Source organism: Hevea brasiliensis, chromosome 3, assembly GCF_030052815.1.
Source record: "Hevea brasiliensis isolate MT/VB/25A 57/8 chromosome 3, ASM3005281v1, whole genome shotgun sequence".
NCBI lineage: Eukaryota > Viridiplantae > Streptophyta > Magnoliopsida > Malpighiales > Euphorbiaceae > Hevea > Hevea brasiliensis.
Window position 1 is genome coordinate 101,542,612 of NC_079495.1, and position 16,009 is coordinate 101,558,620.

At 32.9% G+C, this 16,009-nt stretch overlaps 2 protein-coding genes across 2 annotated transcripts; both read left to right on the top strand.

The window, feature by feature from the left end:
• The first annotated feature begins 11,195 nt into the window (after positions 1-11,195).
• On the top strand, positions 11,196-11,681 carry LOC110669913 (non-specific lipid-transfer protein 1). Its single transcript, XM_021831774.2, is given in 3 exon segments — positions 11,196-11,480; positions 11,482-11,577; positions 11,672-11,681. Coding segments are annotated over 3 exon segments (372 nt in total). The 5' UTR covers positions 11,196-11,214.
• Positions 11,682-14,124: 2,443 nt separating this feature from the next.
• On the top strand, positions 14,125-15,410 carry LOC110669881 (RING-H2 finger protein ATL74). Its single transcript, XM_021831722.2, has 2 exons — positions 14,125-14,275; positions 14,381-15,410. The coding sequence occupies exon 2, from the start codon at positions 14,680-14,682 to the stop codon at positions 15,241-15,243; it is 564 nt and encodes a 187-aa protein (XP_021687414.2). The 5' UTR covers positions 14,125-14,275; positions 14,381-14,679; the 3' UTR covers positions 15,244-15,410.
• Positions 15,411-16,009: the final 599 nt, after the last annotated feature.

A 16,009-nucleotide genomic window follows, 5' to 3' on the forward strand; every position in this document is an offset into this window, starting at 1 on the left:
AACTAAATCTGATTTCTATGGAAAACTTTCGATCAAAAACTACATGCTCTGTCTATTGTTTTTTATATACACAAACTAACTACTTAACAACTGTAAAGTATCCCTGCCAACTAAGCATTCAATCCCCACATAAAGTACAGCTGCTATAATTGCTTCGAGTTTGTTACATGTGTTGAATAACAAATCATTTTGACCTTATACAAACTCATCTCGAATGCAGCTTACATGTTCGTAAAACACACCGTTTCATTAAATCCGTGTGAAGTGCACTGTTTCGCTTGCTTTCAGGAATTTAGCTGATTATAAGTTAAGAAATAGAATTTTAGCTACTGCACTATCATCCCTCCCTTAAGCTAGAGGTGGGGAGAACTCCACCAATCCCAACTTGGAAATGAAAGAGGGAAACAGAGGGCAACCCAAACATTGTAAACACATCAGCAGGTTGAGCTTTGGGAGACAAATGTTTTAGTTTGATGAACCCTTTCAGCAATTGATCTCGAAACAAATGGCAATCTATGTCCAAATGTTTAGTTCTTTCGTGAAAAATAGGGTTGGCAGCAATATGTGAGGCTGCCTAATTGTCACAATGAAGAGGAATAGGCATAGGAACTGATAAATGGAAGTCATGAAGGAGATAAGTCAACCATTGGAGTTCACAAATAGTAGAAGCCATGCTTTTATATTATGCGATTGTAGAAGATCTACTAATAGTGGATTGCTTCTTTGATTTCCAAGAAATGAGTAACTAATCAAGAAAAATACAAAATCCAGTAACTGACTTCCTTGTGTTTGTGCAAAATGCCCAATCTGCATCACAATAAGTAGAAAGGGTCAAAGAGTTGTTAGCTGGGAAGAAAATAAGCCTTTATGTGGACAACCCTTAAGGTATTTAAGCACATGAATAGCTGCATCCCAATGAGATTGCTTTGGAAGCTGCATAAATTGACTAAGTTGTTGTACAGTAAAAGTAACGTCAGGTCTAGTCGTATTCAAATAGAGAAGCTTCCCAACTTACCTTCTATAATTTTCAAGCTCAAGAAATGGAGTACCGACTTCTGCAGTAAGCTTAAGTCTTCTAGATAAAGGAGCTTTAATTGGTTTAGCAGACATTAAACCAGTATTTTTGAGAATATCTAATGACGGAGAAATAGACCAGTAGGAGATCGTGCAATTTTTAAGCCTAGGAAAAACTTAGCATATCCCAGGTCTTTAATAATGAACTTCTGATGTAAATATGATTTAGTAGCAACAACATCACTCTCACAAGCACCGGTAATGAGGATGATATACAAAATAAGGGCCTGAAAGTGAGAACCAGATGATTTCACAAATAAGCAATAGTCATGAGCAGATTGAGAAAAACCAAAAACTTTATGTTGAGAAGTAAACTCCTTGTTCCATTGTTTGCCTGCTTGTTTAAGACCATAGAGAGATTTTCGTAACCTACATACTTGGCTTGGTTGAGCTTTAGTATAACTTTGGGGAGGGAGCATGTAAAGTTCTTCATCAATAAGACCATGTAAGTAAGCATTATTAATGTCTAATTGATGAATTGGCCAATGTTTATTAGAAGCAAGTGCTAAAAATAACCTAGCAGTAACCATTTTGGCCACAGAAGAAAAGCTGTTAATGTAATCCATGCCTTCCAGCTGATTAAAACCCTTTGCAACCAACCTGGCCTTGTACCTATATGTGGTACCATCTTGCCTGTGTTTAATTTTGTAAACCCATTTGGAAGCTATTGGTTTCTTATAAGTGGGATGAGGCACCAATTCCCATGTTTGGTTATCTTCCAGAGCTTTCAACTCTTGAGTCATGGCTTGAAGCCAATTAGGATCTGTCTTAGCTTGAGCATAAGAAGTAGGTTCTTTAATCATAAAAACAGATGCAACAAAATCAATGTAATTCTGACTGAAACTTAAATCAGATAGAGTAATACAAGTGTTGGAAATACTTATGGAACCATCGGAACAAGTAGACTCACTATTGGTACCAGAAACAGAATCTAACAAATGTACACTAGCAATAAAGTCTTGGAGCATAATGGTTCAGAAGAAATTCTAGTGCTCCTTCTCAATGGAGGAGGAGAGGGAACAGTGGGAACAACAGGTGAAGATGTGTCAGTGTGAGTAAAGGAAGGATCAAGGGAGTCATAAGAAGATGCACTGATGAAGCAAAAGGTAGAGAGGAAGGACTACTAGAGGGACTGGTAGGATTGGAAACATCAGGAATAGGAAAAGGATATGGGAGTGGCAGAGTATAAGGAGAAGAAGGTAGAGAAAGGAATGGAAATGTGAGCTCATGGAAGATAACATCTCTAGAAATGCACACAGTAGTAATGTCTAAATCAAAGAGCTTGAAAGCTTTATGACCTACAGCATGACCAAGGTAAAAACATTTCAGGCCTCTTGGATCAAACTTATTTTTGTGAGGTTTGACATTGGTTGCATAGCATAGATAACCAAAATTTTTCAAAAACTAAAAATTAGGGGGCTTTTTATGTAACAATTTATATGGGGTTTGCCAATTGAGTAAAGAACTAGGTAGTCTATTTAAAATGTAGGTAGCATTTAATATAGAATCACCCCAAAATTTTCTGGGTAAACCAGATTGAAACATCAAGGACCTGGCTATTTACAGTAAGTGTTTATGTTTGATTTCCACTACTTCATTTTGTTATGGAGTGTAGACACTGGTTTTCTGATGAATGATGCCAAAAGGTATGTCCACGTGGTTCAAGTAAAGTCATTTATAATGGTAAAAAAATATGAAGCACCATTAAAGACTTTAGAGTATATGGACCCCACAAGTCCATGTGAATTAATTGAAAAATGATGTGCTAGTGATGGAACTCTTGGGAAAAGGAATCCTATGCTATTTAGGTAATGGACAGATGGGACTGAGAAACAGAATCTTTATTATTGATGAAAGGGAGATGTGCAAGCTTAGAACTAAAGACATGTCCAAACCTGGAATGCCACAAAGAGTAAGGTATACCAATACTATTTACATTGTGTACATTATTGCAAGAATTTAGAAAACTGACATCTAAGATAGAGCCACCAATTGTGATGATGAGGAAGTGGGATGAAAGGAACTAGCTATTAACTTGTATAAACCTTTATCCAGTGTACCAATAGCCACCAATCTTTTAGTTTGGAGGTTCTGTAGATAGCATTTATTAGAAGAGAAAGTTATAGTTAAATTGGAATCTTAAAGTAATTTGCTAATAGAGAGTAAATGATATCTAAAACCAGGGACATGTAATACATTCTGCAAAGTGAAAGTTGGATGCAAAATTACAGAACCTATTTTCTTAACAGGTTTAGTGGTGCCATTAGGTAGAAGAATTGAATTGGGGTTAGGTAAAGGTTCAAGAGTGTGAAATAAGTTTTGGTCAGAACACATATAACAAGTTGCACCAGTATCTATAATCCAAATTACCCGCCTTCCAGTACTCAAATTATTGAAAGAACTGATTAGTGTTTTACTACAAATTCCATATGATCTACACATCCAGCCTCATTGACTTGTTTACCTTTCATCAATTTCAGAATCTCAAGATTCAGGATACGCTGATCTGAGTTCCACAAAATCAAATAATCTTGACCTTTCTCCTTTCCTTGTGACATGATTTTGTGTATGATTGTTACTCCCCAATCAACCAAAAAAAAAAAACTGAATCACATGAGCAGTATCTTCGGAGATGATCACAGGGAAGTGATCTTGGCTCTAATGCCATGAACAAAATTGAAATCAAAGAAAACTAAGTAACAAAGAACATTAGTGGAAACTGAATATGATTTCCATAGAAAGCTTTCAATCAAAAAACTACATGCTCTTTCTATTGTTCATTATATGCACAAACTAACTACTTAACAACCGTAAAGTATCTCTGCCAGCTAAGCATCCAATTCCTGCCTCAAATACAGTTGCTGTAACTGCTTTGAGTTTGTTACATGTGTTGAATAACAAATCATTTTGATCTTTTACAGACTCTTCTTGAATGCGGCTTACATGTTCATAAAACACACTGTTTCGCTAAAAACTCTTTATCCATGTGAAATGCACCGTTTCACTTAGTATTGGGAATTTAGCTGACAATAAGTTAAGAAATGGAATTTTAGCTACTGCACTATCAACAGAGCTTGGAGTTGTCGAATTGAACTAAGGTATGAATTCGACTACGCTATGGTAAAATTACCTTCTGAAGAGTATAGGAAAAATTTAAGCTCAATACTGATAAAATTGCAAGAAAGTAGGCTCAGCCAAATCAAAATATTGGAAAGAAGGATTGCACCAGCCGCCATTGTTAAGGTAAGACAAAAGAAGGATCTAAATGGAGATTTGCTATACAATTCTTCATTTCTTGCATAGATTCTTAGTTAATATTTCACCACTTTCTCTTTTACCCTTTGCTAAAGAGAAAGAAGAGAAAAGAAAGGAAATGTCATCTCTCAATTTTTTTTTGTTTGAATAGTAAATAGGTAAGAGAAATCAATAAAAATGAATGGAAATTGTATTTTTCAATTTCTCTTTATTAGACCTTTTTCTCTCATTTAGGGTGAAAATGTAGAAAAAAAAAAGTTGAGAATTAAATATTATTTATATTAAAATTACTTATATACACTTAACATCATAAAAAAAATAAAATTAAAATTTATGACAATTAAGCAATTTTATTACAAGAGAAATTCCATTTCTCTTCTATTTAGTAGAGTGTCCACAAGATATACGAAAGAAAATCATTTTTTTTTATCTTTATTTTTACTCTTTAATTTCTCTCGTTTCCTCTACATAACTAACGATCCAAACGAAGGGTTAAGGTTTAGCCTACTTCAATTAAAACGGAGAAGAAGATGAAAATCAACATATGTAAAAATAGAAGTACTCCGTTTTGAGGCAATTAACACATAAGACCCTCATCTTTTTTTCTCTCGTTTTTGCTTCTTCTTCATGAGGCTCCGACTCTCTTTCTTTTGCCATTGAGCGGTCTTTCCTACCCCTTTGGGCAAGGGGGACTTTCCTCCCCTACTCAGAATGTGGGTTGCCCTCCTCATTTCCTTTGGGATTGTCCATAAATAACTTTTGCATGTTTTTGTAGTAGATGTGGGGCATTTTAATGAGGGTTTCTTTGATTTGCCTCATGTGTGTTAGGAACAAGGGACTTGCAGTGAGTTTTTCGCTATCTTGAAACTGAAAGTTGGATTGACAAGTTGATATGTTTTAGTGGGCGTGACACCTCTCAAAGACGTCTCCTGGTGACTTATCTCCATGGCATCCAGTCTCTTAAAGGCCATAAGAGCTAAGAGAGCTCTATCTCACCGCCTGTCAGGATCCATTTGGTTCAAAGCTTTCTCTTGGCTATGACTATGTGCTTCAATGCTTTTAGGGTCCTTCTTGGCAACTCAACTTCCAGGAAAAATTTTCTAATCGAATCATTTGGTGTCTCTTCTTCGACATTCGAAGTTCAGAGTATTTAAAGGTTATTTATTTATTTAATGAGAATTATCTTTTTGTCTTAATTAAAAAAAATCTCTAACCAATCGAACATCATAAAGAGCTTGTCTGGATAGGATTTTCCCTCAATCATTATTAGATGTTTTAATTAGCAGCTGATCTACCCAGTTAAGCTTAATGAATGATCCTTTTAAAAAACTCCAGTCAAATTTAATTAAAATTTAAAAATTTTTAGATAATTAAGCCTATAAGATTGTATAATTAAATTCATTTTAAATTGAAAATTTCTGTCTTTTTAAAACTATAAAATGTTTTTATTAATTATTTGAAAAAAGTTTTGTTTAATTGTACCATCGAATTTTATCGTCTCAAATGTTAAATTATCCAATTAATTCCTAATTAAAATAATTTAGTAGCAGTAAGTCATTTAAATTTGATCAAGAAATTACATAAATCCGAGTGGCTGTGGGTTGGACTCTTATCCCACCGACGACGGAGCTGGAAGGGAAGTGCGAGTGCGATGCCGTCACACACGCACACACAAACTTTTCAGTCTCCAATGCTTGCTGGCATTGGCATGGAACACTTACATGCATGCCAGAAACTTATCCAGAAACTCCATTTGCGAATAACACCTCTGCCAGGCTTCTGGTGACTTCCGCCACGTTACATCCATCTCTCTAGTCTTGTCGTCCCATTCTATGCATTAAATTGCTGACGCAGGCACCAGTCGCCACCCCACCAAACTCTCCTAATTGAGGCCGCGTATGCATCATCTCTGCAACTCCAATCTCGTTACGATTTCGGAAACTTGCTTTTAAGAACAGGCTGACTTGCAATTCGATTTTGCTCCCTCCCGCATAGCTTAGCCCTTCTTTCCATCTCAAAACTCCTTAATTCATTGTGTCCAATAATATATTATTATCTTTTATTAAAAAATATCTATTTTTATATATTTATATATTTAAATATTATAATTTTAATAAAATATATAAATATATTATTAAAATAATATATAAATCTTACATTTTTAATTATATTTTATTTTTTAATAAATTAAAATAAAAAATAAAAAAAATTCTTTAAGAAAATCTGCCCCACCTCGCACTCCGATGGAAATGCCCCACCTCCACCCCAAACTTCTTTGGAGCAGAGATGGGAGGAACGATCCCCGCTTCTGATCCGTCTCATTGTCATTCCTACTCTTTATTTGCTGATACTGTTTTAACTGTTTAATACTGCTTTGCAATTAAAGAGAAAAAACCAAAAAGCTTCCTGGTCATCAATAAACGAGGATAAATTAACATTCAGCATTTTTTTAATTTACATTGCATAATATAAATATAAATATAACACTCTTAATTTTTAAATAATTATTTTATATATAAATATAAATATTTTAATCTAATCCTTAGTGTTGTGGGCTTTGCATAGGTACTTTCGTTTCGTGGCGACTGTTGCCTGAATTTACAATTTCGGGCTGAGCAAATAAGCTGCTGGAATCACTTCGAAACCGGGTCAAAGTTGTAGGCTACCCCACCATTTTCAGACTCCCCGGATGCGTTTCAAGCGTCAAAATTGGCATAGGTAAACTCGAACTCCGAGTTTCTTCAATTTTATAATGCTAGGTTTAGAATAATATTTCATAAAATATTCGTGGACAGTTAGAAAATTATAATTCTTTTTGTATTAGCTTAGTAATATTGCTAAGGACCGCATGGTAAAATTTTATAATTTTTAGAACTCATTTTGGTAGTTTTTGCAAAAAGTGTTAGTTGTAAGGACTAAATTATAATTTTTTAAAATTGTGGGTGTTGACTATTTGGATGGGCCTAGGAGGAGCCATGTGATGTGATTGAGTTGTGTGACTTGTGGATATAAAAGTATATTTTTGAGCCCTGTTACAGGTTGAGTAAGTTTTATGTATAGAGAAAACTTTGTCAGATTTTCGGCACAGCTTAGGTTGTCTTTAGTTCTTTTTAAGTTATATTGAGTCAATTATATTAAATAAATGTAATGTAATTATCAGGTGAGCCGGGTCAGCCTTCCTCCTCCGCCCAGCCACCACATTGACATCGGTTTACGTTTGTGAGTAAAATATTTATTTTAATTATAATTTCGATATTATTATATGTTCAGGCATGCATATGCATCATTTATTAATATATATCTATGTAGTTAAACACTAGGCAAATTTTATATTGCATTCTTAATTAATGAAATGCTATGAATGTTGTTTTATAGTAATTTTGAGCAGTGTGCGTGTGTTGGCGTGCGTGTAGTATTGGATATGCACAGGACGGATAGACGCGGCTAGAGCTTGACTCGCTGGGACCCGATCCTTTTATAGATAAGTCGGGGTAGGCACGGCTTTAGATGATATCGCTGGCCCCTGCATTTAGTCTATTAAGTGAAAGTCCGGCTTGAGATGTACTCGCTAGCAGATGTTGAATTAAGAGAGCTGTATAGGGGATCAGCTCCCATATATGTACTATTTGAATATTATATGGGTGTGTGAGTGCTCCAAATTACCTTTTTGTTGTTTATGATGTGATTTGTGTATGAAAACTATGAAGGTGTTGCATTCCACTCTTTAGGATACATTAGCTGTAGATTGCTATAGAAATTATACTTAAAATCTGTATTTTACTCTCTGAGTCGAACGCTCCCTCTTATTCACTTATTTTTTACAGAGGTCCTTTATTGAGTTCTAACTCATCTCTCTCCTTTGCAAGTCATTTAGTAATGTTTATTATGTTTTGTATAATTTTACTAAATTCTAAAACTCTGCATATGTTAGAAGTATTTTATTTGATTTGGGTCTGTAATATAATGCCATGTTGGATACGTAAATCTATCAAATGCATGTATGATTGGATTGGATGTGGGAGCTGAACTCCCATTTGATTTTATGACATGATGAGTATGTGGAGGGTGAGCTGAGCTTTCCAAATTGTTATATATTGTGCTTACAGGTCGGATGAGTAAAAAACTCCCCGTTGGATAGTCCATATTATGGTCGGACTCTGTCTGGTTGATTTTTTGAAGTTGAGCTCAATATGCGCCTCAGGGGCCTCAGGGGTTTTAAGCTGGTCTTAGAATTAGGTTAAGAAATAGTCAGACTTACTATGAGCCTCAGGGGCTTTAAGTTAACCTAAGTCTTAGTGTCGGTCCGGCTCATAAGTTAAATCGTGACAATAAAAATCACTTTATTTTAAAAATAATCACGTTTATCAAATAGCCATTAAAAATAAAATAAATTAAGATGGTCTATATATATTCAACATGCAAAATCAAATGCTTTAATAAAAAATTAATAAATTAATGGTTCTTTGTCATTCTCATTCCCTTCACAACCCCCCACCTCCCCCTATCTCGTTCACCCACTCGCTTCTCAACCTCGATGAATACAGTGACAAAAATCCATCTATAAAGAAGGCTTCCAAGGTATTAGATGGCCATGGCTCTGCTTGATCCGTTATGCGTGTTGCGCAACCCAATGTACCCATACCTTCAGCTTCTTTGCTGCTATTAGCCCTCTGCTAATTGGTTATTGTCATACAAAATTAATGTTGCTATAAAATTTTTGTTAATATTTGTTGTATTATAAGCTTCTCACACTCAACTCATCAAACTTAATTAAGACCCAATAAATCATAATACTTAAATTAATAGTTATAATGATGCCATTAATTAAATTATAATATATATATAACTTATTTATATATTTTATTTTATAATAATATTATTTATTGTAATTTAATTAAATAACTATATATATATATAATAAAATTAATGTATTAATATATAAATGAGTTGTCTCACAAACTCATAACAAGTTGACTCACAAATTTATAAATGAGTTAACTTATAAACTAATAAATAAATCTACTCATAAATTTAAGTAAATTAAATAATAATAAATTTAAATTTAACTCATTTATTAAATAAACCTCAAAATTAATTAGTTAAACTCAACTTATTAAACAAACGAAATCAAATCAAAATTTTATCAATCCAACCTCAAAATAACTCACAAAAAGTATAATTTATTTACACCCCTAAATTTAGACCCTAAGTTTGAGGACGTCTGCCCGGCTACTTAGACTTGCACTCTGTTTGGCAACAGTTTTAGGAGGAAGGACAGAAAAATAAGAAGGAAAAAAAATAAAATTTTTCTTTATTAATTACCTCTCTTTAGATTAAAGGAAAATAAAGGGGGTGAAGGAAAAATAATTATATTTTCTCTTATATAAAAAGAGGAGAAAGTATAAAGTGGAAAAAAAATATATTTTATGAATTAACAATTATACCCTTCATATTTCTTAATGAAATTCAAAATATAAAGAATAATAAATATTTTTTAGCTTAATAGTAAATTCTTCTCCCTCCTTATTTTATCTCTAAAATAGGGAGAATGGTATAAAAGGAAAATAACTTTTCTTTTCTTTTCTTTTATAATTTTCCCCTTTTATTAAAGCAAGAAAAGAAAATATTTCACACATTATTTTCCTCTCTCACTTTCTTTTCTCTCCTATTTTACTTCAATCCAAATCAAGAATTATTATATGTTGTTGTCAAGAAAAAAAAGTAAATAAATAGAAAAATATTTATATATAATTTAAAATAATGTAATATTGAAATAATTTTTTTATTTTATTCGATTTTACTTATATGTTTGAAATTTAAAATCAAATACAATTGTTATTTAATTATATTTTTTAAAAAAATCAAATTTTACAAATGATTTTTATTAGCCTTTTAGTCAAACAAATCCAAACTTTTAAGTTGATTATTTATTATATTCAAAATTTTTAATTTTAGATAATTTAATTATAAATTTTTTAAAATTAAAAATTTTTATTCAAAATTTAAAAATTAATTTAAAGATTTTGACTCTTTACACATATATTATCACGTAGCATGTCACCTCACATTTCTTAATTTTTTTATTTGATTCACTCTCTCTTTCTTAATACGAAATCTTTGTCCTTTTTATTGAGAGAGAGATAACAAAAGAAGAGAGATGAATTAAATAAAAAAATTATAAAATATAATATGATATATTTTTAAATTAATTTTTAAATTTTAAATAATTTTTTTTAATTTTAAAAATTATGATTAATTTATCTAAAATTAACAATTTAAAATATAATCAATGTAAAAATTTTAATTTATTTATTCATTAAATTTTTTATTTAAATTAAATTAAATTAATTTTATCGTTTTAATTAATTTTTATGCATGGCTAGCTAGCAACGGTGCACCCCATTAATAGCCAGTAGCGGGTGGTCGGTCAGTATAGTCAGAAGCCAATAATGGAGCACACGTCCGATCTTGCTTGGATCTTTGCATTCTTCTGGGGCGCCGTGTCCGATTTCAGTCGGCAACTACTTTAAAATTTCAAAACCAAATTAATCTATAACTTTAGAACATAATATGCAAAATCATAACCCAAACAAAACATGATGATCAGCGGCTATCTATCCAACTTCCAAGTACTTCTAGCATGCCTTTTTACCAAGAACCAAATATTTGTCTCCTGAATTTCATGGTGGAACATTTCCCAGATATAATGTATAAAATGAAATTCACCTTTGACAATAAAAGGCGTCATGTGCATTAAATAGGGCCCCACAGGAACCAAGAGCTATACGCTCGTCGTCGTGTTCACACACTCCCAGTAGTTCTATATAACACCATCCCTGTAACCTTCACGCTCAGTCTCACTCCAAGGCTTCAAATCTCTGTAAGATGCAAGAAATAGTAATGATCTTTACAAACAAAAGCATGGCCGCTCTTAAGATGGTTAGCATTGTTGTTGTTGTGTGCATGTTGGTGGCAGCTCCAATGACTGCACAAGCCATAACTTGTGGTCAAGTGACAAGCGCCCTCGCCCCATGTGTTAGATACCTCAAGAGTACTGGGGGTTCCCCTCCAGGACCATGCTGCAATGGGGTGAGGACCATCAACGGTGCTGCTAAAACCACCGTCGACCGTCGTGCCGCTTGTCAGTGCTTGCATCAAGGGGATCAACCCCAACACCGCAGGGGCTCTCCCTCGTAACTGCGGAGTTAACATTCCTTACAAGATCAGCCTCTCCACACACTGCGCCAAGTAAGTAGCTATATATAATATTCATGTCAAAGTTTAAATTATTAGAAATAGCTATTCGTTGTTCTAATTAAAACTTGTTTAATTTGTGCTGCAGTGTCAAGTGAAGCAGACAGAGTGGCGATTTTGGCCCCTGAGATATAATAGTTTGAGAAGGAAAATAAAGGCTCCGGCTCAGCTCTGTTTGCGTCGTACATTTTGGAATGGATCTCCACTTTAGCGAGGCCCTTAGTTTGTGTCGTTAATTACTTGTGATGTTCTTTGTGTCGGGTCTTTCGTCATAAATGAGATCCATATTTATCAATACATATTGCTACTTAATTCTATTTTATCTTTGCTTGTATTTCCATCTTCTTTTCTTGCAATTATGATTTACTAAAAGGAGGATGCAGCTTTGACACAAAATATCCAACTAATCACCCACTCCAAACTTTCCTTCTGATTTTTATGGCTAATTCTTTCCGATCATCTCGTTCTCACATCCCTTTCAGATTGACACCCATTATAGGAAGTTTTCTAATGACTATACCTATAATGCCACTATGACTTCATCCCAAATTATAGGTTTTGCCACAAAAAATAATATGTTTGAACTTTGAACACACACCCGTCAACAAATGATAAAAATTGGGCCACTGCAAGCTTGGACCTATTTGTTCTCGAGTGTCTGTTGGATTCAAGACATGATCCCTTCAAGTTTGAGCTAAATATATGTTAAATAATGTTACTATATATATATATATTTTTTTTGTACATAATTATGATAATTGTTCTTTCACCATTTTGGTTCATCTTGAAGATGTGCAGAAAAGAAGACAAAGGAAAACTTCATGAAGCAAACTTTACATGCTCCTTTAAGGAAAAATGAATTTCACATTACGAATGCCTTTTCTAGATTTCTTTCTAAAATTAGATAGGGTTTTTTAGATAATTTTGTTCCCATATAGTGAATTGTATCTTATAAATCATCATCCTTTAACGAATTGATAAAGATTTTATATAATAATTAAAAACGATAACATACAAAATGATTGAAAAAAAAAATTAAATTATTTTAAAAATAAATAAGATATACGTTGAAATTTTAAAATTGAATATGTATAAGGTTTAAAGTTTAATTATACCCTTATATTTACTGAAGAAGTTTAATTTATTACATTTTTAATTTTTTATTCAATTTAGCTAGAAGTTTATTTAAACTCAAATTAACTCAAAAATTAAAAAATTAAACTTTTTAATTTTTAAGTTTAAATTAAGAATTAAGAAATTTAGTCTCAAAATTAAGAAATTGAACTTCTTGATTTTTTATTTAAATCAAGAAATCAATAAATTTAGTCTATAAATTTTAATTTTGAATTAAATCGAAATTAAATTAAAATTTTTGAATTGTAAAATATTAAAAATAATCTAAATTGAACTTCTCTAACAAATATAGGGATTAAATTAAATATTTTACTAGTAAGCAAATTACTTTTAATAAATTAACTTATAAATATCAAAATAAAAAGCTTACTTTTCAATTTTTTTTTTATTTTTTTAGTTTATAAGCCTCATTTATAAAATTAAAAAAATTTTCAAATAAATGAATCAACTTAAAATTAAAATTTATAAATAACTTTTTTTATTAAACTTAAAAATTAATCTCAAACACTCTTTTAATATATATATATATATATATATATATATATATATTTAAAAAAAAATGGAACAGGTCTAACAGCCAATAAGATTTCTTAATTAACTCCACAGATTATGAAAGTAGTTCTACCGACTCAACTTTCCCTTCTGATGGAATTTCCATGCAAGACAACACTACCCACAATCACCATCACTAATTAATGTACTAACTACTTTAAAAAATTATAATTTATCTAAAAAAACTAGTGTGTTTAAATTACACCCATCAACGTGTTCCTTAAGCATAATACAGTGTCTGATTCCTCACAAATTTTAGTAATAAATTAAAGGAGTGAAAAGATGGATATGTAATGGAGCAAGATGAGCAACTTCTGTAAGATGCCCATCAAAAAGGGCGTCATCAGTCACCTACGGTGGGAAAAAGTGGGGCGATATTCTATGGGCTGAGTGAGGAAGATTTTTTATTTTTTAACTCCTTAATAATCATCGTACTTGTCGACCCTTAAAACATGTCTTAAATTGTCGATGATCAAGAGATAAAATGAAATGGTGGCAGAAAGTTTCCCACTAACCCATTCAAAGAGATCTTTAACTGGTATGCAGATATCATACATAAAAGCATTAGCTTGTCATTGGCCTAGCCCACGCCAGAGTTACAACTGGATAGTTAAAAGAATGATGAATTTTCAATTCAATTATATAAAAATAAAAATCATCGATCTTTGAAATAGTAAAGTTTCAGTAAAAATTAAATTAAGGAGGCAGCCAGGACTGGATTTGGTACTAAATTTTCTAAATTTCCTCGCATAAAAGTTGTTTGATCGTGATTAGATAGGGTTAGCAAAGCAGTTAGAATTTTACTATTTTTGGAACTTTGCTAGTAGAAGTATCGTATTTCACCATCATATATACTTAATATCTTCCTGTGTCTCTTTGGCGTATTGACCCCTCCAAAGACTCCATCCTCTTCGGACCACAAGACAAGGGTAAGGGTAGCTCTTCAAAGTGGACGCAGCAGCAAAGAAGGAATAATAAAGAAAGATGAAAAAGCTCATCAGCTCAGGTGAGGCTGATAGAATCTTGATATCTGTATCTGCAAGTAGCAATCTCAATCTATCCTTTTATGGGTTTATTTATTATTGTTGAGTAGGGTTTGGGGTTTTTGTAGGGAGAAAATTTATCTGATATATCAAGAAGCTGGAATCCTGCAGAAAACGGTTCCCCAATTGCCATAACAGCAATATTACCGTTTCTTTTCTTGCTTTTCTCCTTATCTTTGAGACAAAGAAGATGCTCTTTCTGTGTCTTTTTCTAGTTGGAATCTTTACAACATTTCTTTGAACTCAAAAGAAACCTCTACATTTCTGTTTCTGCCTCGATTCAAACACACAAATCCCTTCAAAACCTCTGGCCGTTAGTGGTTAAAGAAAAGACAAAGGAAAACTCCTCAACTGTGTTACCAAGAATATGCATCCTCGTCTGCTCGATGGAGAGCTAAGCGTGGCACCCGCCAATGAGAACAGAACACGAGATTCTTACATTAGCGATACCAATTTCGACGCGAGCACGGTGATTATATTGGCCGCTTTATTGTGTGCGCTGATTGGTGCTTTAGGATTGAACTCTATTGTGCGTTGCGCTTTGCGCTGTAGCAGAAATTTTAATCTCGAGACGCCAGAGCAAGCCGCAGCTCGTTTGGCTGCCACAGGGCTTAAGAAACGGGATTTGCGCCAGATTCCAGTGGCAGTTTATGGGACCGGGGTGAATATTCCGGCAACGGAGTGCCCAATTTGCTTAGGGGAGTTCGCTAATGGAGAAAAAATTCGGGTGCTTCCTAAATGCAATCATGGATTCCATGTGAGTTGCATAGACACATGGCTTTTGTCACACTCCTCCTGCCCCAATTGCCGGCTCTCGTTGCTTGAACACACGACGGGCGGTTCAGGTGCAGCTCCACAACAACAGAATGCAGCATGGGCGCCGGAGAATGATCGCCGACGACAAGCTAATGTTGTTGTCGTTGTTGAATAAGCAAATTGATATTTGTGGGTTGTAGAAAGATGCGGTAATTGCGGTGGTGGAGGATGGAAATGGAAATGTTTCTATTTTAGAAGTTATTTGTGTAATTTACAGGCGAAATTGCAAATTAAGGAGAGTTTTATTTTGGACGGTTGAGAATTGAGATACAAATTGTCAAATTTCACTTTTTTCTTTTTCCAAAAAGCCCTTTTAAGTCTCTATCGATTACACTCTATTGCTTGTTTACTCTCTCTCTCTCTCTCTCTCTCTCTCTCTCTCTTCTCGAGATTTTTTTTTTTTCTTTCACACACACTTGTATTAGTGATAAAAATAAATTATATCTCAAAATTATTATTTTGAGATAATTTTTATTTTTATATAATTTAAATATACGCATATTTTATAATTGATGTAGAATTACAAATTTTTTTTGAGACTTAATTCTATTAATAGAAGATAAATGATGAGACTTAATTTCATTAATAGAAGATAAATAATTAAAAATATAAATATTATGTGTTATTTTTATTATTTAGCATGTCTAATACTGAATTTAATACTTTTTGTCATGTCCTATGTTGGATACAAAAGAGAAGTTTCAGGCGCTGTATGACCCAGTAGCACTGCATACTAAACTTATATTTAATGGAGCACACATAACATCAAGTTGAAACTTGTAAAAATGAAATTTTGATTCATAGAGGGGCTTAAATAAATCATTTAAATTAATAAGGGTTTATTTAATTCTAAGATAATTGTCAATAATTTAAATAGCTGA